The sequence below is a fragment of the Cervus canadensis genome, chromosome 3, assembly GCF_019320065.1.
Source record: "Cervus canadensis isolate Bull #8, Minnesota chromosome 3, ASM1932006v1, whole genome shotgun sequence".
NCBI classification, from domain to species: domain Eukaryota; kingdom Metazoa; phylum Chordata; class Mammalia; order Artiodactyla; family Cervidae; genus Cervus; species Cervus canadensis.
Window position 1 is genome coordinate 82231885 of NC_057388.1, and position 22643 is coordinate 82254527.

Below are 22643 nucleotides of genomic sequence, written 5' to 3' on the forward strand. Positions count from 1 at the left end.
GGAGTGGGGTGCCATTGCCTTCTCCAACTTGGGGGGAGAGTTTACCTATTATTAAGTCATCTCTCTTAAGGACATGAACTGTCTCTATATCTATTTAGATTACTCGCTGTGACCTTCATTTAAATTTCAAAGTTTTCTTTATAGAAGTCTAGAAGTTCTGTATAGTCTGGCTGGATACCTTAGAGTTTGGTGGTTACTGTGAAAGGTACCTTATCTATCCATCCATCTACCTAATAGAATGATGGTGCAAAGTAGTATTTCTGAGTGTGGTCCATGAACCACTGTGGATCCCCAATACGTTTTGGGGGGCCTGCATAGTCAAAATCATAATAAGATGTTTTGCCTTTAAATTCTGTTGACATTTACACTAATGGTGCAAAAGCAATAGTAGGTAAAACTGTTGTTACCTCACCATGAATCAAGGCTTAAGGTGCTAAATTATACTTCTCATGTGTTCTTTATCACCACGTACTCAAGAAAAAATGCTGGATGGAAGAGTAAAAATTATTAATTTTATTGAATTTCTACCCTTGAGTATACATTTAAAAAAATATCAGCTGTGAGAAAATGAGAAATTTGTGTCAAGTGCTTTGGTATACTGAAGCACAGTGATTATCTCAGGGAAAAGTATTTGGACTGTTTCAGTCCAAGGCTGAGCTAACTGCATTTTATTCTTTTACAGAGAACCATTTTTAGTTGAGAACTACTGACAAAGTATGGTTATTCAGACTTGGAAATCTGGCAGATGTTTTCTGAAAAATGAAGTAAACCTGTCACTTTAAGGAAACAACAGACAGTATTTGTTGCCAGTGATAAAATGGAAGCTTTCAAGCAAGGGTAGAATTTTAGAAAACATATCTGTCATGAGCTTGACAGCTTCCCAATACTTTAAGGCTTTTTTGATGAGTCAAGGGTGATACTGACAAGGGTGATTTTTTCAGTATTACATAATATTTGTTAATATTAAAAAGATCACAAGTCACTGCATATTTTTCAAATGATCAATACTTGGTGTTAAAAACTACACAAGGTGAAAGATGCATTCAAAATACATGATAAATCAACGGAACTTAATGAAACCTCATGAAGAGTTTACTGATTTGCTTTCAGATTCCACATTTCAATTAACCTATAATAAACTTCCATTTGCTGAGAAGAAAACTCATAACTGTATGAAAAGTTTACTAACACTTTTCAACTACAGTAAGATTGAACACAGATTTTTTTCCTGTCTTAACCAAAAATAACACATTGCAACAGACTGAATGCAGAAGTATGTATGAGAATCTAGATGTTTTCAATTAGGGAAGCAATTAAAATAGATATACAAAAAGGTAAAACACTGTTACACTTCTCATGAGTTTTTTGTTTGTTTTGGACATTTTTCCTTTTCATAAAAATATTTTATGTTAACAAGTAATGGGTTTATGTTTATTTTTAAGCAACATTTTATATGTTTTTTTATACATTTGTTTTGCATTAATTTTTAAGAGTATAATAGGTCCCAAAATTATAAAGTTTGAGGACCACTGGTGTAGAGAAAGGCAATTAATTTTAACAGGCTGACTTTACAACCTTGATGAACTCTAGTATGTAATAGGTACTATTTAGATCCTGTGGACTATTCTAGGGAAGATGATCATTTGCAAACAATGGTGGTTTTATCTCCTCTCTTTCCATTCTTTTGACTCACTTTTTTTTTCATTCCTCTTAGGTAGAGAGTGTGAGACTCAGTATTATGAAAAATGATAATGTATGTATTTGTCTTATTCCTAATCCTAGAGAATGACTTTAAAATTTCTTCATTAAATATCCACTGTAGATATTTTTCTATATGAATTTTACAAAGCTAAGGAACTCTTTCTAAGCTAACAGTCTAATCTTTTTAATGCCTAAGTGTTGAACTGTTTCACCTTTTTAAAAATATCTATTGAGGTCATATGATCTTTAAGTTTTTAGTTTTTGATGTTGAATCACTTTTATATATTTGAAACAAATCTCACTGATCATGATATGTTATTTTCCAAATACACTGCCGGATTTGTGAGTTAATATATCTAGGAATTTTATATGTATGCTTATAATGAAAAGGACCTATAATAATTCTCTCTTGTTCTATTGTCATTATCAGGCTTGGGAATCAAGATTATGCTTGTTTTATGAAGTAAACTTCCCTCATTTCCCATTTTATTGAACTTATTTTGGATAGGAATTATTTGTTCCTTAAAATTTGGTAGAATTTACCTCCCCAAACAACTGTTCTTAGGGATTTGGGGATGGGAGATTTTTGACAACTACTTCATTTTCTCTAAAACTTATGGCCATTTAAGCTTTGTTTCTTGGGCTGATTTTACCAATATACAGCTTTTTGAGAAATGTATCAATTTCTGACTTTCAAGTTTTGTATTTGTTCACAATACTTTTCGAGTATTTTCTCTGTCGTGTGTCTCTAGTTCATTTTTGTTTTCATACTGTATTTATCTGCATTCTTTCCTAAGTAGTCAGATAGAAGTCTATCTTACTCTATTTCTATTTTTTATAACACTTATATTTTTCTTTTGTATTGTCTACTTATTTCTCCTTTCTTGCTGCCCTCCTTCTAATCGCCTAGGTCACTAGCTAGTTTTTCAGCTGTATTCATCCTGTATCCTGTTTTTCTTACAACCATATTATTTCATACCCAATACTTCCACTCGGTTCTTCACTACTGCTAGTTGCTGCATCACACTGCTAAGCATCTTTCTGTATTGCTTTGAGACTATTATGCTCAGTTTAAATTCTTCCTCCACCAGTTCCAGATAATACATATTACTTATTGTCTTTACTAACAGCTGCACTCCTTCGGAGTCTAGTAATTTTGGATTGAGAGCTCAAGATCATTTGGAAGTACAGAGAATGGGGTGATGGGTGGGCCTGTGCCCTTTGCAGGGACTTTGAAAGGAGAGAATCTTAGTCTTTGGAGTAGAGAGTCTCAGGCAACACAGAACCAATACTGATAGATTCCCTTTTCATACTAATCTATCAGGCAACTCCTATGCATAGGGATTCACCATTGATTTGTTAGATTTAAAGCAACAGCACTTGGTTAAAAGTCTCCTTAGCTTTAGTTCACCAGGCTGAGGGTTGGGATGTGGAAGAGTGAAGGGATGATGGGGGTGGCTCAGCTCTTTCCTGTTTTCATCAAACTCTCACTGCATCACAGCTGAGCCCCTGTCCTGATAATACTGCAGATCTTGGCCACCTGACCTACTGCTACCAATCCCAATGACAAGAGCTAAGGCATTGGACGTCTCAAGGCAATGTGCGGGGAGGCAGGGGCAGAATTTCAAAGTTTCCCTCCCTCCCTCTCTCCTTCTGACCAGTCATACATCAGACTAGGGTAGCTAACTCCCCACCAGACAGACTGGTGAGACTGGAAGGCACTCTTTTTTGGGCAAAATGGAATGAAAGTGAGTGAAACGAAGGTGAGATTATACCCTGCTCTTTGGATGGCAGCTGAAAGGAGGCAGAACTCAAGACAAGGTGTTTTTTAGGGAGATACCAATGTTAGAAATGGAAGGTAAATAATGTAAAAGAAGACAGAGGTACAAGCCACAGGAGAAAGAAGGGATATATGATGGAACAAAATACCTCCGGAAAGGGGTAGGTAGAATTGGGGTCAACATCACAGGTGGATGAGTTGGCCTTGAAGAGAAGATAACTCATCCCCTGATGATGCAGAAGAGAAGAGACAAGTGGGTGTGAGTAACAGGAAGTTTGCAACTACAGAGCTAGAAAACTGAGGCTTACTATGTCCTTTATAAGACTAAAAAGTACTGACTTCCCTTAAAAAATCTTAAATTTAGGTGTCATTGAAACTTAGGGTCATGTTCCTATGATAGCCTAATCTGGAAAGGGAACACTGATCATGATTGAATCAGGTTTTCCTTCTTTTATATACAGAATACGCTATGACTGTCTCTGAAACTGTCCTTATCTATTGCAATTCACACTCAAACAGAATAAAATGATAACTGAGAAAAAGATGGATGACTCATTGACAAAGAGACTGATGATCAAGGAAAAGTTCTGCTCACTTAGGTCACAAAAGACTTCATGGCATGACAAGTCATTCAGCCCTGGCAATATTAACCCCAATACAAAGGACAGAAGCCAAAAGCAGAGGGTAGCATGATGGCGCAGCCAACAGTTGCTTTAGATGGAGCAGTGCATACTGATGCTTTCCCAGAATTAGACGAAGGTCAATCAGGAAGGACGTTAGAGGAATGCAGACCCAGAACTAATTTTAGAGGAGACAGGGCTAAGTATCCTGAAATGTCTCCATGCGGGACCTAGAGATTGTCACGCTGAGTGAAGGAAGTCAGACAGAGAAAGAGAAATATCATATGACATCCCTTATATTGGGAATCTAAAAAGAAATGATACAATGAACTTATTTACAAAACAAAAACAGACTCACAGACTTAGAGAACAAACTGATGGTTGCCAGGGGGGAAGAATGGGGAAAAGAGATGGTTGGGGAGTTTGGGATGGAAATGTACACATTGCTATATTCAAAAACGATAACCAACAAGGACCTACTCTACAGCACAGAGAACTCTGCTCAGTGTTACATGGCAGCCTGAATGCGAGGGGAATTTGGGGTAGAATGGACACATGTATATGTACGGCCGAGACCCTTTCCTGTCCTCCTGAAACTATCACAACATTGCCAACTAGCTGTTCAGTTCAGTCGCTCAGTTGTGTCCGACTCTTTGCAACCCCATGGACTGTGGCACACCAGGCTTCTCTGTCCATCACCAACTCCTGGCCCTTACTTAAACTCATGTCCATCAAGTTGGTGATGCCATCCAACCATCTCATCCTCTGTTGTCCCCTTCTCCTCCTGCCTTCAATCATTCCCAACATCAGGGTCTTTTCAAATGAGTCAGTTCTTTGCATCAGGTGGCCAAAGTATTGGAGTTTCAGCTTCAGTACTCCAATATAAAATAAAAAGTTGAAAAGAAATGTCTACACGCTTTGTCAGAACCCTTGTCCTTTGGTAACTAAAGCTGTGGATGAACAGTGGGTGCAGAGGTCCCAGGCCACCCCTGGCATACAAGGGTGCGCCTTATGTCTTCATCTGACTCTTCACTTGGTTAGTGACCTGAGTGTACAGAGAGCTAATGAGCAACTGTACCACACGCTTGTACTCTGTCCTAAGCTGCTGGAAGATACACACAGAACATTAAAGCTCTGTCAGACATAAGCAAATCATGCCTTCACTTGCCTCTTCTAGTCAATAATCCCTGCAACTCCTGCCTATTATGGTCCCAAACTGGCTTTGGATATATGGAAACGAATCTGCCAACATTGTCATCAGTTGGTTAATGACATGAACACAAATTTTATAGTGCAGGTGCTTATCTTGAGTGCCTAGTGAGTTGGTGGGAGAGAAAATTTGGGGCAAATAAACATACTAGAAATCCTCATTTATTCCAGATCAGATGTGGAAATAGTCAAAATGAATTTATATTATTGCATAATACTTTAAAAAGAATATGGTCTTAATACTTTCTGTACATGCATCATATAGAATAAGGCTAATGGTGTGGCAAGGAGGTGTGAAAGACACCAATATATTGACAAGAACATGCTGATAAAAATAGTTTAAAATTAACATTTCAATTGTGTCATCCTAGCTGATAAAATTAAAATAATTTATAGCTATCAGAAAACAATTATCTTCTTAGGTAATTTAAATATTTTATTGACCACCTGAAAAATACTCACAGCTTTTCCTTATATATAGTGCAAAAATGAATTTTAATTTGATCCCTATCTAGATAATCAGAGATACTAACTCAGGGTAGCTCAAAAAAAAAAAAAAAAAAAGAAAAGAAAAAGAAAAACTTTATAGATTTATATGATTTTCTCAGATATTTTAAAGAAAATGACAACACGTCATTCTCTCTGTTTTAGAGTCAGAAATTGTATCTATCAATTTGTTCCTAAACCATCAGGTGAAATAATCAGAAGCACAAATGGTCACTGAGGTTTTTATTTTCAGTCCAAGATCCCACAGTCCAGGTCACATTGTCCTAATAGGCTGGACTCTTTATTATCTTCAAGGCAAGGACTTTGGGTTTCCCTGGTGGCTCAGATGGTAAAAAATCTGCCTGCATGCAGATTCAATCCCTGGGTCAGGAAGATCCCCTGGAGAAGGGAATAGCAACACAGTCCAGTATTCTTGCCTATGCCTATAGAATTTCATGGACAGAAGAGACTGGCAGGCTACAGTCCATGGGGTTGCAAAGAGTCAGACATGGCTGAACAACTAACAATTCCATTTCCACTTGTTTCTTTTAGTACACAAATTACCTCTTGAAAAGTGTTGTCAGGCTTTATGGGAATGCAAGATTTCAGGTCTATTACTTAGACATTGTAGCTTGAATTCATGGTAACACATAATCCTTCCAAAATTTAAAAATCAAATTTGTAAGGAAACTCAAAAACTTTGATGAGAGTAAACTGTTATGTTATCCTGGAAATATTAGAAAGAAATTATCAATTCATTAACAAAAAAATTTTTCATCAACTCTGCAGTTTATATACTTACTTCTGTACACACATGCCCTTAAGTAGAATGTGTGTGCGTCCTGAGTAGCTTCAGTTGTGTCTGACTCTGTGTGACACCATGGACTCCTCTGTCCATGGGATCCTCCAGGCAAGAATACTGGAGTGGGTTGCCATGCCCTCCTCCAGGGGATCTTCCACAACCAGGGATCAAACCTGCATCTCCTGGGGCTCCCGCACTGCACTATCCTGCCCTATCTTTACTCCTTTACTGCAGGAAAGAATCAGGGTTCTTTACTGATTTCATATATTTATTATTTACTGCTCCACTTTGACAATGAAGTGCTAAATTAAAATGCCACCCAGATGGCAAACACATCCTAATGACGTCAGGAGGGCTGCAGGGCAACTTCCCCACTCAAAGAAAGCAAGCAGTGCGGCCCTCTGGGAAAGCACGTCTCTCCTGTTCAACTGAGACCTTGAAAATGAGAGCACTAGGGGGTTAGAGCCGGGAACCTGGCAACAAGGACCTAGACAGATCCTCACTGCACAAAGCCTCTGCATGTTCATTCCATGCTACCTTCTGTTCAGGGCACCTCCACGTACTGAGATTCACAAGGAGCTTAGGTACCAAACTGATGTAAAACATCCCAGGTCAAGGCAAGCTCTAAGGAGAGGTCTCCCTCCTCTTTCATCGTAAGTCACAAAATGTTATGTAGTTTTTAGGAGAAAGCAGAGATGGTTGTTAGACATTTTATAGCTGTTTCTGTTCATTAAAAGATTCCTTGAATTAAAGAACAAATGAATTCTTCTTTAAAAATAATTTGCATCAATAAGGCATGTGATTAAAACACACACACACACAATTAGAAACCTAGTTTCAGTATCATTTTGAACCTTGGATTATCAATAAAAATGATCTTCTTATTATATAAAAAGTTAGGGGTAAAATTAAACCAAAGAGGAAACTAGCTGATTTTGCAACAGTGTAAATCTCAAACATTTCTTAAAATTAAAAAAAAATTTGCTTTCTAGAAATTTCAGGTTCTTCAAATGAATTCTTCAAATGAACTACAAAAGCGTTCTCATAAAACTCACGTAAACAATTTCCAAGAAGGAAAGAAGGCATTTAGAGAGGGGTCATCTGTTGTATTTCATCTAATACAGAGTTGTAAAATCCCCTTTTCTCTTCAAATCTGTGCTGCCAATGGAAAATTTGAAGAATTCCCAAGGATGAGAACTATGAGTCAAATGCTGAACATCATTTTAAATTATAGAAACAACTACTGAAACAGGTTAGATTACTAGCTGTAATTAATACAATTGCTGTCTATAACTTCTGGCTTGTGTGATCCCAAGCCTCTTTACCACGCCTCCCCCAACCCCTGCCCCAATAAAGGGCATGAAATTCTGGTTTAATTTTTCCAATCTTGTTATTTTAAATCAGTGGTTCATTTTTGCTCTATACTGTTAACTATTCAGGGGTTGGTTTGAATGACCTTTTGTAAGCCAGCTTGCCAGTTTACAGATATTCTCTCTACTGTAGAGTCTGATCACTGTGCCATAAACTCAATCATTTATTCAATAAAGTTTATATCAAGTAACAATGCACTGCGCACTTTTTTCAGCACTAGAGATACAGCAGTTTTGAAATACACAAGCCCTGCCCTTGGGGGCGGGGAGGGGCTAACATTCTAGGACAATAGCTGGATGAAATAACTCCCTTGCGTGTTAGATCATATGGGTTATAAAGAAAAAGAAGGAAGAATCACTTGGGGTTGTAGAGAGGTGGCACATTTTAATTATATTCAACCTTTGACACTTAAGAAGTGTCAGGGAAAATAAAGATTTAGTTTCTGGAGTCCTCTTAGCCTTCCACCAGAGGCCTGTGCTGTCCAGTTCAGCAGCCACTGGTCACTGGGATATGGATGAGTAGCTACTTCTCATGGAGGTGTGCTGGCAGAGGAAAATGCCCACTGGATTTCAGAAACATTGCAGGAAAAAAAGAATGTAAAATATTGTAATAACTGTGTATACTGGATACATTTTTAAATGGAAATATTTGGATATATTGGGTTAATAACCTATAATCTTAAAATTAATTTCACTGCTTTTAAAAATACCTCTTAAATACACCTACCAAATAATTTTAAGTTACAAATATGGCTTTCATTGTATCTCTATGGGCAGCACTGTTCCATTTCAAATGTCCATTTTAACTGAGTGCAGAATGGAGAGGTAGGGAAGTGCAGGGAAAATATGAAGGCAGCTTAACAGGTAGACAGTGGGTTCTAATCTCCACTTACTAGCTATGTGACCAGAGACTGGCTCGCAGATAATTACCCTTCTCCTTCTGTTTTCTAAAAGGAAATAACAAAAGTAATATTTACTGTAAAGAGAGGTTGTAAAGGATAAATGGATCCATGTAAAGTGCTTAGAATAATGCCTAGCATGTAACTGTTTTCTCTTATTAAATATTATTTTTGGAAAAAGTGATTCTACAAATAACCCTTAGCTTTTGTGATGGTATGTGAGTGGTTTGTCAGAAAATGTCATGACTTTAGATCAGATCACCCTGGAGGCAGGGAGGCCAGAGGAAGAGCGTGGAGTGGGCCATGGTGATTGAGGAATACGGGTGCAAGTCTCAGGTCAGCTCAATTTCAATCGCAGCATGACCTCATGCAAGTTGCTGACTTTTTCTAAAGTCTCAGTTGTCTCATCTGTAAAATATTTATTCTGAAGAGCAGTTTAAGAAACCATTGAAGCAGTATAAATGAAAAACCCCTGGGGCAACAGGTCAACAGATGACAAAATGATGACAAACCCTGGATGAATTTTATTCTCTGCGTTGGACAAACTAACAGAGGATAATGATTATAATGCTCAAGAGAGGACTATTTCAAAGTTTTATCAAGCCTTTAAGCTCCTCCACATGCAACTGATACTCTCATTTTTACTCACTGTTAAAAGCACCTCCAAGAACACTTACTAAGCAACCCTGTTAACTTGCAACCCAATGCAACTAGAAGAATATAACTACATTTCTCAAAAACCTCTCTTCTGTTACTTCAGAACAGTCTTGAGTGGAGGGTATCTTTCTCTTCCATTTACTTAAACTACTGAGACTATACTGATTTTTTTTCTCTTTTCTATGCAAGCGTTTAATTTTTAAAAAGTCTTTTTCGCAGAGTCTGCAGCCTAGACAGCTGAGAAATGGCAGGGATGTTAAACACAAGAGAAGGGAAGACTGACTTTTATCTGGTGGAAGCGAGTAGACAGGGGACAGCAAATTTCACAACGAGGGCAACTGCCTCTGCTCCATCCTTGCCAAGGCGAACGGTGACCCTTCCCATTTCACAGAAGCGTAGCCACTGCAGGTTGGGGATCAGGGCACCTGACTCTAGTCCCACCTGGCTGACTTGTTTACTCTACGGCAAATGGGAATACCACTGACAACCCTGGACTTCTTGTCTGCAAACTACGTAAAAATTATTTGCAACAGAAATGCAGGGGATAAAATGCTCTAAAAGGTTTTGAAAAAGTTTGCTAAAGAGCATGGGACTGGGGCTCTCACAATGGGCTGTCATGAGAGGGGAGGGGAGTCTCATATTCCTTTTCGAATTCATTTTTTTCTAAAGTGCACTTCAGCCATCATTGGAGGTGTGTTCTTTCCCCTTTTCCTCGCTCTGAGTGTTTTGTTCCTGACACTTTCTGAGGTCAAATGCCGGGAGAGAATTGAAGGTAGGAAAAAACAAAAATGAAATAGTGTCCTTAATGGAAAACTTCAGGTAAAAACCACCCAAGTAAACTTGTCTATAAGACTGCATGCACAATTTGACTAAGCTGAGAAAACTAGCATTAGAAAGGTCCATCACTTGTCTCTAGCACCTTTGTTTTCAGGTGGAACTAACTAATGGCCCTTTTGTCTCTCTCCAAGTAGTGAGTATCTACTTTGTGTCATGGGCACAGTGCTGGGTGTAGGAGACAAAGCAGTGAACAATTTTAGTAGAGACCTTGCCTGCAAGAATCTGAAGCAGAGATGGATGGGATGAACACACAATGGCCTCTGTAATTAAATTAATTACAATGGGCAAAAGTGGTATGCACACATACAAAAGTAACAAAACCTTTAAAAAACCTTAGAGACCTGGAGAAGAACTCTTTTCTAGCAATTTCTTGAGAATGGAGTTTTATAACCTCTGCTATGATGAACAACTTGCAAAGGTAAGAGCAGCTTACTTTTTATTTAACAGCATTATACGTTTTTACTCTCAGGTTATCTTCTGGGAATGATGAAAGGAAGATAGTCCTCTTTTCTACTTGTAAGAGTCCTTCAAATATTGGCAACAGCTCTAAATAAGATTAGTGTACATGCTTAAAACCTGATGCATAACATTAATACAGCCTAACATGTATTGCTTTGAACTCATATCAAAAAATATTACTGAACTTTTGCAGAGATAAATGGCCTGTGTTTTCCCTACAAAGCATTAGCAACAGCTCCAACAAAAGTCAAAATCTTTTCAGTATCTTAGTCAAAGTGATCAAACAAGACCTCTGAAAGGGAAAGAGCTATTCATCCATATCAAAACACAACACCACCACATTAAAAATAACGGCACAGGCATGCACAAACATTTATTACCTGTTTCCTTTTCTGCTGGGCCTAAAACATAAGAGAAGAATATTTAGGAGAAAAGCAAAGTCTATCCATGTCGCCCACTCCATAATGTAAAAGCAAAGAAATTAGCCCACTTCCTATTTCTAACTTAAAGTTGAGTTTGTTCTTGGTCTGACCCTAAGTATGAAACAAAACTCTATTTTTGAAGATACAAAAAAAGGGGGGAAAGGGAGAAAATGAAAAGCATAAAGGTTTTCCTTATCTAATAAGCATGCATTTTTTTTTTTTTTTTGAGAAGAGACTGCTCAGCAGTCCTACCTGACAAGATTTCTAAGATCCCTTTTCTAGAATGTTCTGAGTGGGATGACTCCAGAAAGGAACAGGTGGGAGAATTCCCTGCTCCCACCCCACTGGATCCTACTTTAGGCTTTTTTCTAACACAGACTTGCTTTTGTGTGTGATCCAGAAGAATAACCATTTCTTTCTGATCACATTGTTAATGTGTTTATTTAGCTGATTAACGAAAGAAGTCCATGGCTCTGTATAAAAAAATTTTTCATTTGTCCATATTAAAATGGACTCTACAACTAGAAAATAAACACAGAAATAAAAAAATATACGGCATATTTTTTCAATATTGTTGGATAAGGTAATGGTCAAAAATATTAACTAAAATAGTAAAGACCAAAAGGATTCTCAAAGTTTTTTGTACAGGGTTCATAATATTTGGATAAAACAATATTGTGTTTACTCAGATTATCCATAAGTTTTTTCTCTTTGCCAAACTTGAAAGTTTTAATATCTCTATTTTTATATAAATTCTTTCAATCCATGTTCACAAAACCCAATATTCCCAAAACATGAAAACTGTTTGGATGAGTACTCAAAATGTGAAAACCAATCTGTTTCTACTTTCCCCAAATGATCTAATATTAATCGCTTTTGCTTTAACACAACATGATATCATAATTAATGAAGTTAAACTGGTAACTAAGGAGGTCTCATGTTGTTACTCTCGTGATATAATATTGGTTGCTATAGTGACGGGATGGCTTTTTTGTTAATCACTCAGGAGGTTGGTTATCACGTGCTCGTTAGAAAGCCTGATCAGGTTTGGAGAGAAAAAAGGATATAACACAGCCAATTATAATCATCTATTTCACCATCCCAATTTTGATGAATCTATCATAATATCAACTAATTAATAAACTTATAATTCATTAAATACACTTTTATATTAGAAGTTATTAAATTTTTTTCTAATGGACAATTATTTTTTATTTTTAGAGATAACTATTTAACACCACAAACTTTTTCTTTCCTAAGTTAAAGCTACATGTATTACACAAGCTAGTTTTCTGATAATTAGAGAATCTGAGGTCATTTCTATTGCTTTTAATTATATCAGTCAAAGGACGGTTAGATAAGAGCTGATTGTGTGACTTCGCCACAAATTTCAATCTATGTATTTCTAAGCATCTTAAACCTTAATGAAGAAAATGAATTATCCTTAATGAATAAAACCTGAAGAAAGAGAAAAAAATGCACAATCCTCTCAAGAGAGCTAATCTTTCAAATGCATCAATATATTGTAAGCAATTAAAAGTTGCAAGGACATTCTATCAGTTTGTTTCAGCCCTCACCATAATCAACAAGTTTCCTCTTTTCTCTGAGAGATGCTGCAGAACCGAAAATGAAATTATGTAACAGTACACTGTTACAGACCAAGAATGAATACACTGCCCATCCTTTAAATGTTAGACATACTCACTGTAATGTCAAAAAATACAACCCATGAAAACACGTTTTGGTTTCTTCAAAACTCAAAATAAGAACAAAGGACAACTTAAGCACGAATCCCGGGTCTTTCATTCAAGCAGAGTCCCAGGAGGCATATTAAAGCAATGAATAGGAAAAAGCTCTTCAGTTCACCAGCTGAGATTTTAATGAGACATTTCCCTTTGCCATGGCACAGGTTTGTTCAGGGAAGGAAAGGACTTCTCACAGAAAATGCAGTTAATAGGCATTGTTGGCTCTCACGGCCACTTCAGCAATTGCTCACTGCACTGACCTTCTATTTTGGCGTATTCTGTGAGTCTCGTGTAATTGATCAAGGCAGCTTTCTCAAGACATTTTCTGACCACTTTTTTCACCTCTTCTGCTGGTATGGGAGTGGCAATATCTTTCATTAAAACCTAGAGAGAGAAAGAGAAAGACAGAGACTGCATAGAATATGAAAAGCAAGTACACAAATTGTCCTAAACCTATTAGTAGGAAGGGGTCCCAGGTAACCTTGAGGGAGGCAATGAGGAGGCACTTCACAGCTGGGAAGTAATCTCTGAGTCTTGGCTCCTCCTGTCTAAGCCTCATGTAAGGATATCAAAAACGCCCACAGGCTACATTACCATTCAGTGGGACTCACTTTTCCTCCAGGGAAACAGAAAGCCTAGAGCAGCTGTTTCAGATGAGGGTTACAGTCCTTGGGACGAAACTTTTGTCCTTGTACAAAGTGTACCTTGTACATCCTTGATTTAAAAGCCTTAAATATTTGGAGCAATATACATGAAAACACAAATTTCATTAAAATAAGCATTATTTACAGACTCTACAAAAATCAAGACCTCTACTTTCACTAATTGTATTTTATTTTGATCTGCTGGGGGCCGGGGGCGGGGGGGACTTCTTTGTCTTAGTGAAATGAAAGGACTATCAAATGTCAAAACAAAAGGAAGCTTTCTGAAATTAAACAAAAAAAACAAAAACTGATTACTTTCCTAAATTATTATTATGGGTTCCTAAATTATATTTTTGGATTTTCTATTTACAAGTATTACTGTTGGCAAATGGAAAATGCAATTATATCCAGAATTCAACATGTAACTCAGTTAAGTACTTTTATAATGACTCATTGACAGTTTTCCTTAAAACTTTCCTAGTGATAAAAAAAACTGCTTACAGTAAGTTTTAGTTATACAATTAGTCAACCTCTATCTTCCCTATAAGTAATATGATTTTTCTTGCTTTGCTTCCATTCAAATTCTACAAAATACAGGTATAGCAAAATCTTAACATAAAGAAGACAATACTTTTTAAAATGTTCTTACTCTATCAGTCTTTCACTTTGAAAAAAAATATTAAAAGAACATGAAGATATCCATTTCATGCTTCATTATTTCATTCTATTTTGACCAGCCTCAGCATGAAGAATTTTATAATCTCAAATTCATTCAATTATTCTAGCACTGGTGATCCTTGACAACATGTTTTCATCTTGTCAGGCAAGGTTTCCTTCTGAAAACAGCAAACTTTATCACTTAAAACTTTCCTCTCCTATCAAATTAAACTTTCTTCATATTCTCATATTAAAAATCTTTAACACACTGACATATATTTGGCACTTGAACTAGAACTGCACATTAGACTCTTTATTGCCAGAAAAAAAAAAATCCTTCTGCCAACAGTTAAAGCATGAACAGGCACTATTCTTTTTAATGTGATTACTACTAAAATTTAAGATTAATTTTACTATTAGACTTTCCCCATGGTGCCAAGCTTTCAAATAACAGTAACAGCTTTAAAATTTGAATGTCTGTATTTAGGGTTAAAATCAGGCAGTATTTCATTGTATCTAGAAGCTGGACACTGTCTGAAGTGTGTGTGGGGAAACTGAATCCCCTTTCCTGGAGAAGTACAGATAAAGGACTGGCACGTGCAAAAGGGAGGCACAACCTATGTTTCATGCTTCCTCCCCATGTTTATTCAAGGCATCGTAAGGATCAACAATTCACATGCAATTTTATTTTTCTAAGATGTCAGTAAGTACAGACATGAAAATGAAGAAATAGCCCTTACCATTTCCTCAGTTCAGTAAGAGACATGATCAGTTACTATATATATATACTATATATATATATATCAGTTCATTCTGCCACCTGTCAGTGTAGGCCATGAGGGCATCTCTGCTATTACTAACTCTTCCCTGCTGGGGGAAGGACAGAAGCTCTGCCATGGAAACCAGCACACTGCCAGGCTGCGCTGGGTACCCAGGATGGGATGCCGTTCCAAAAACCAAAGCTGCCTTTAAAGACTTCTGTCTCATCAACAATACCTTAATGCATAGGAGGAAATGAAAACTATGAAAAGTCTGAGTTACAGGCAGCTTTTAATACTATAAAAATTCTAGTAAAATAATTATGACAATAATATTTCTATCACATAGTTCACAGTGATCAAGGATAAGACAGAGACAGATAACACTAATCTGTATTCCAAAGATCTCACTTCAGTCCTCAGTTCTAGCTCTCCTCTCCTAAATTCTTAAATCACTGAACACTGTCTCCCCTTTTTGCTTTTCAGAGAGGTGCGAATAAATAATGTATTACCTGGAATTCCTTGAGCAGAAAAATCAGTAAGAACAAGTGCTTTGAAGTCAACAAACCAAGACCAGAATAATCAAATCATGAGACAGAGATGATCGCTAGATATACTTTTTAATATGGATAAGGAATAAAACTTGTCCACATTACTCAACTGCTAGTTTCCAACTAGCATGTGAATAGTTTTATAACTAGATGAAATGATATTTCCCTTTCTCACCTAATCTACCACAGAAACAGCAGTGGAGAATATATTTTCACTAATGATTTTTAACATGGACATAAAGCCTTATTTGCTGTTTACTTTTCATACACTCATATAATTTCACGACTTCTATGATCATCAATTTCTGTTATTTGTGAATTCACTCAAAGTAACACATAAATAGAATTGAAATAAATTTTGAGGCAAATTGAGAATGAAAGAAATGACATGTGTGTGAATATTAAATGCCGAGAACTCTTACAGATATGAGGAATATGGCAGGCAGAAGTACAAATAAGGGGGGATAATAAAAGACAACTGTGAAGTCTGAGAAACATGATTATATTAAACTGAAATAAAAAATGACTATTTCCTGAGGGGGAACAAAGAGGTGGGAAAAATGGATATTAACAAAAGGATGCTACAAACTCAGGATGGCAGTGGTGCAGGCTTCAGAAGGGTTTTGGAGAGGAAAAGGAAGATATAGAAGAATTTGAATGTAGTAAGAAAAAGTGAGAAACTGATGAAATGCAACAAACCTAGAGGATATCACACTCCTAAGGAATGGGACCGTCAGCCTAGTTCAATAACTACACAGCCATTGAGAATGCAAATAGTACTTACAAAGTCATGTTCAAACATACCCTTTCAAGTAATGAAAGTGTAGCTTTCAGTGCACCCTCAGGTCTTCCAAAGGGAAAACAGTATCTTTAAAAAAAGGAGGAACAAAAGAGTCAAACATGTAATATCCAAGACTGCTAAATAATTCTTTTCGATTACTTGGCGTTATTGGACAACAGCAGAATGTGGTTAAAAAGGCACCGACCCATGCAGGGAATTTTAACTGCTGAAATTTTATAGTCCCATGAGTTAAATGTCTTAAAACAGTAAAGGTATAAACTGTGATGAAAAAGATTCTCAAGTTTCAATGATACAGGTACATCGAAAAATACGGTAATCAAAGCGGAATCCCTAAGGTCCTATAAGGGAAACCTAAAATGCATTTCCTTCTAATTTCTTGTTTACGTTTTGTCACTCAAACTCTGAGATAAAATAAAATGATTTCCCCCACTGCCTCGTGCACTCATGTGTGATTTTAAGGTGGAAACCCACACCACACATCTAGCTTCTGCGGGAAGCAAGGTCCCGGCTCCCCACCTTTCCTCATATTTGCCAGGCTCCGCTGGTGTTGCTGCGCCCCCACCCCGCCCCACCCCTCCCACCTTTTGCAGCTCTTTGGCCAGAAGTCATTTATCCAAAGTGTTTCTCGTCTCATGCAACCCTCACACACACGGATAACTGGAGGGCAGGCCACGTGGATATTCTGAAATCAGGGTCGGGACTGGGAGTGTGCGTGGGCTCCTCATAAGTCAGCTGCCACGCGGTGGGGGCAGGTTTACTGCTTTTTACAAGGGGTCCCTCTTAGGGTCACTTTCCACTTAGAGAGCGCAGAATGTCAGCCATTTCACCCCGCAGGAGCGCCTCCCGTGTTCAGCTAGGTTCAGCAAAGCCCCCCTCCCTGATCTCTTCCACTCACCCTACTCTCGCCCCCGAGATCAAGAGCTTGAGGCAGCTGGTGCCATTTTGCTCTGACTTAGACACCTTCAAACTAATAACTTGGAAAGTTTACTCATTGCCATGTCTTCTGCCATTATCCAAGGACTCACTAGACATATTTTCTAAGACATAATTATCATGGGAATGATTACTTTTCGCACTGTAATTTGAAGAGGTTTCCTTCCAAAGCACACATAGTTTAAGCTCAAGTTCTTTTACTGGACCCAAATTTTAGACGGAAAGACTGATTCCTCACAAAGCAGTAGCTGAATTTATATTCAGACTAGGTTTTAGTTTTGTGAAACTTTCATTGGTGTCAGATAAGTGCAAATAAGTGGCACATAAATCTAGCCACTCACATTTCTCTTTAGAATACTGTGCATCATTTCATTTACTGTTAAAATTCTCCTTCATTTAGTCTTGCCTCTCTGCACCTCTTAACCCTCTGCCCCACCCATACATAAAAAATATCACCAATTTATTTTGTTAGAGTTCTCTGCCCCCCACTCCCACCCCACTGGTGCTTTTCTTTAGAGTATTAGCAAATTAGGAAAGTAGCCTTAGTCATTTTGTATACCATAAACCTTAATCCATGTTTAAATAAAACACAAATTGGGTTCTTGTAGTCCCCTCCTCCTGCTTAAATCTTTTCAGCATATTTGCATAATCCACCCATTGTCTTTCCTATTGTTTATTTCCATTAACCTGTGGGTGACACATTTTATGAATGGAATGTTACTGATCCCCAGATTACATTTAGCATTTCAGGGCTCTGAGGTCCCACTGGGTATGTTCTGAATTAGCATTAGCTGCCCATGATGTGTAAATAATTTAACACATTTACAGAGTACAAGTAATCCTGAATCAATAAAATACAGAAAATAACTATACAGAAGCTTAATTAATCCTCACAAAATAAGTTTGAAAAGAAGGGAATCATTTTGTTCTGCTTTTCAGGATAAATATTTTGGGTTTTTACCACTTTGATAGCTCTCTAATAGCTAAGCAAAGTGAAAAACACTCAATTATCAAATAAAATTCAACCAAATTTAATACCTAATCTGAATAAATTAAAGTCACCCTGATTTTCACTTTAGTCAATTAATTACACAGATAAATGAGCCTGCATAGATCTGCCCAATGATTAAACTATTTCTTTTCTTTGAACTTTATATTAAAATTTTAAATACAGTATCTATTTTTATCAAAGTTATATATGCACATAGCCTCAAAGGAAACTTCTTCTAAGGGAATTTTTTATGAAAAACCTGTCTGTTTTTGTCAGTTCCATCCCACTTTTCAAATAATTTCTCTAGGAAAATATGTCCTAAACTTTTAGCTGATTCTTTTGGTATTTAAATGTCATATTCCTGACCTACATGATAACATTTCAAAATTTTAATTTTCCAATTTTAGATATTATCCTACTAACTTCTCACTATGAAAGAGAAGTACTTAACTTAAAAAATATAGAGGTATAAGTGATATAGAATGAACTACACATATTTATAAAGTATTCAATTTGATAAATTTTGACAATATGTATGCAAGGCATATATGTGTGAACCCATCACGACAATCAATGCAATATTCATATTCATGACCCCCAATGTTTCCTTCCCACTCCTGGGGCCCAGGCAATTGCTCATTTACTGTCATTTAGCTTATATTTTCTGTAATTCCATGTTAAGAGAAATCATATAGTGTGAACTTTTTTAGGTCTGATTTCTCTCAGCATAACTGTTTTGATATCCTTTCATGCTACTGCAATGCATCAATATTTCATTTCTTTTCATTTCTCAGAAGTATTCTAATATTTTTTTTATCCATTCTTTCTTGATGGTCACCTGACTTGTTTCCATAATTTGGCTATTATGAAAATGCTGGTATAAATATTCACATCAAAGTCTTTTTGTGGGTATATGCCATCATTTCTCTTGGGGAAATACCTAAAAATGGACTAGCTAGGTCATACTTTAGGTGTTTCATTTTTTAAAAATCACAAAGTATTTTACAAAGTGAGTTGTATCATTTTACATTTCTGTCAATCAGTGTGGGTTTAGGTTGTAGTTCCCTAAAGAGTAATGATGTTGAGTCTATTTTTATGTGCCTTTTCACCATGATACATTTTCAGTGAAGTATCTGTCAGAACAACTTTCTATTGGGTTGTGTTATTTCTTATTGTTTTAAGAGTTACTTGTAGGGAGTTCCCTGGTGACTGAGGATTCTAGGCCGTTACTGCTGTGGTCCAGGTTCAATCCCTGGTCAGAGAAGTGAAATTCAGCAAGTCATGTGGCACAGCTAAAAAAAAAAGAAAAGTGTTATATATTGTTGATAGAAGTCTTTTGAGGAATATGTATTGTACAAATATTTTCTCCCATTCTGAGATTCCCTTACAGTGTCTTTGGAAGATCAAAAGTTCTTAATGTTGATAAAATTCAAGGTAACATCTTTCTATTTATGAATCATGATTTTGGTGTTGCATTTAAGCACCTGTGCTTAGTCCAATGACACAGATTGTGTTTTCTATGTCTATCCATCTTGAATTAAATTTTGGACCAAGTGTGAGATATGGATACAGTTGTTATTTTACATTTGGGTATCCAATAGTCAGTTTCATGTGTTGAATAAAGTATACTTTGCAAATTATTTATACATTTGTCAAAAATTCACTGACCATATATGTTTGTGAGTCTATTACTGGACTCTACACCACATTAATTATTGATTTTTGAGTACATAGTCTTGTCTTCCTTTTGATCAAAGGTGGAAAACATTCACTCTTCCTTTTCTACCAGTAAGTATGATGTTAGTTGTAGGTTTCCTATGATGCCTTTAACAGTTTAAACACATGGCATGAGGTAACAATAATTATTTTAATACTGTTGTTCACTAATTCTGTCTTCAGTGTCATCTTCACTTTTGCTTGTATTTATTCTCTTTATTGTTGTATTTTGCTATTTCTTTGTATGCTGAGAAATTTCTGACTGGATGCTAGACACTGTTGCTTTACCATATTTGTGGCTGAAAACTTTTGTATTCCTTTAAATATTCTTGCATTTTGTTTTGGAAGGCAGTTAAATTACTTGCAAATAGTTTTATTATATGAATCTTGGTTTTAAACCTCCTTAGGAAAGACCATGACAGTGTTTATTCTAGGGCTAATTTTTTTTCCCACTACTGAGGCAAAACCGTCTGTATTCAACCTGATGCTCATGATTTAGGCTTCTATCTTAGATACTGAAAACTGAAACTAGCCCTGCTGTTGCTGTTGCTAAGTCGCTTCAGTCGTGTCTGACTCTGTGTGACCCCATAGATGGCAGCCCACCAGGCTCCCCCGTCTCTGGGATTCTCCAGGCAAGAACACTGGAGTGGGTTGCCATTTCCTTCTCCAATGCATGAAAGTGAAAAGTGAAAGTGAAGTTGCTCAGTTGTGTCTGACTTTTAGCGACCCCATGGACTGCCGCCCACCAGGCTCCTCCATCCATGGGATTTTCCAGGCAAGAGTACTGGAGTGGAGTTGCCATGGCCTTCCCTGGGAACTAGCCCTAGCCCTGTGTAAAGAAATCCCTTATAATCCTTTCACATAATTCTTTGCACAACTTTGAACAGTTTCCTCACATTCACGCACAGATCATTACTTAGCTGAAGACTCCAGGGGGACCCTCAGCAAATAGTTGCAGGTCTGTCTACTCTCTCCTTTAGAACTTTGAGTTGAAAACTGTGGCTGCCTTATACTTCTGGACTCTCAGCTCTGTCTCCTCAAGTGAGGGTATCACTGGGATCTGCCCAGATTCCTGCTTCCTGGATCATAATCTAGAAACACTGTCCTGGTATTGAAGTGAAAGGCTCTCAATCGTGTTCTACTCTTTGTGACCCCATGGACTATACAGTCCATGGATTCTCCAGGCCAGAATACTAGAGTGGGTTCAGGTCAGTTCAGTCAGTCAGTGGTGTCTGATCTCTGTGACCCAATGGACCACAGCACGCCAGGCCTCCCGGATGTCCATCACCAACTCTCGGAGTCCACCCAAACCCATGTCCATTGAGTAGGTGATGCCATCCTACCATCTCATCCTCTGTCGTTCCCTTCTTCTCCTGCCCTCAATCTTTCCCAGCATCAGGGTCTTTTCCATGAGTCAGCTCTTCGCATCAGGTGGCCAAAGTATTGGAGTTTCAGCTTCAACATCAGTCCTTCCAATGAACACCCAGGACTCTTCTCCTTTAGGATGGACTGGTTGGATCTCCTTGCAGTCCAAGGGACTCTCAAGAGTCTTCTCCAACACCACAGTTCAAAAGCATCAATTCTTCTGCGCTCAGCTTTCTTTATAGTCCAACTCTCACATCCACACATGGCCACTAGAGTGGGTAGCCTCTCCCTTTTCCGGGGGATCTTCCCAATCCAGGGATCAAACCCAGGTCTCCCACATTGCAGGCGGATTCTTTACCAGCTGAGCCACAAGGGAAACCCAGGTGAAAGTGAAAGTCACTCAGTCATGTCCAACTCTTTTCGACCCAGGCCAGAATACTGGAGTGGGTAGCCTTTCCCTTCTCCAGGGGATCTTTCCAACCCAGGGATTGAACCCAGGTCTCCCACATTGCAGGCGGATTCTTCACCAGCTGAGCCACAAGGGAAGTCCGTCCAGCTAGGGCAATTAAAGGGCCTCTTCATTGTCTCCCATCTCTTAGGAATCATTGTTATTCATTGTCTTACATTTACTAGCTTGAAAAGCATTTTTTTCCCATATATTTTGTCTTTAAAAAATCGTTTCAGGTGAAAGGTAAAGATCATCCCATTATTCCATCTTGGATGTAAAGTTGCTTTTTTTAAAGACTACTTTGTACCACCCTGAACATAATTTCTGATGCAGTTACATCATTTCTGTGGGTTAGATCTAAATTCACAATCTACATTAATTATATAAATGTCTTAGATAACTGAGATGTATTTAATATGATTACTTTCTATGTGCCACTATTTTGTTTATAATTAATACTTTGCTAAATTTGTCTCTTTTAATTACATTTTTATATACATCTTAATTCTCCCTCTTTGTCTTCTCCTTTGTCTTGGTAAATTTCATTCTCCAGAAAGGGAATATGGGGAGCACGTGTTTTGAAAGTATCATTATTTTATGATATCCTGAAAATATCATTATCCTACCACTACCCTTAATGGCTTCCCTGGTGGCTCAGATGGTAAAGCGTCTGCCTACAACGCGGGAGACCCGGGTTCGATCCCTGAGTGGGGAAGATCCCCTGGAGAAGGAAATGGCAACCCACTCCAATATTCTTGCCTGGAAAATCCCATGGACGAAGGAGCCTGGTG

The 22643-nt window shown here is 37.5% G+C and overlaps 1 protein-coding gene across 23 annotated transcripts in view; it reads right to left on the reverse strand.

The window, feature by feature from the left end:
- The window catches only part of CADPS2 (calcium dependent secretion activator 2), a 590044-nt gene that overhangs the window by 116884 nt on the left and 450517 nt on the right, over positions 1-22643 (reverse strand). For 14 of the 23 annotated variants that reach the window (XM_043463596.1, XM_043463592.1, XM_043463582.1 and 11 more), the window contains 3 exons: positions 16402-16465; positions 13248-13371; positions 11201-11221 (listed from right to left, as the gene is read on the reverse strand). In XM_043463596.1, coding sequence (XP_043319531.1) covers positions 11201-11221; positions 13248-13371; positions 16402-16465 — 209 coding nt within the window. The remainder of the gene's footprint in view (positions 1-11200; positions 11222-13247; positions 13372-16401; positions 16466-22643) is intronic. The other 9 variants (XM_043463600.1, XM_043463598.1, XM_043463588.1 and 6 more) reach the window with 1 other exon arrangement.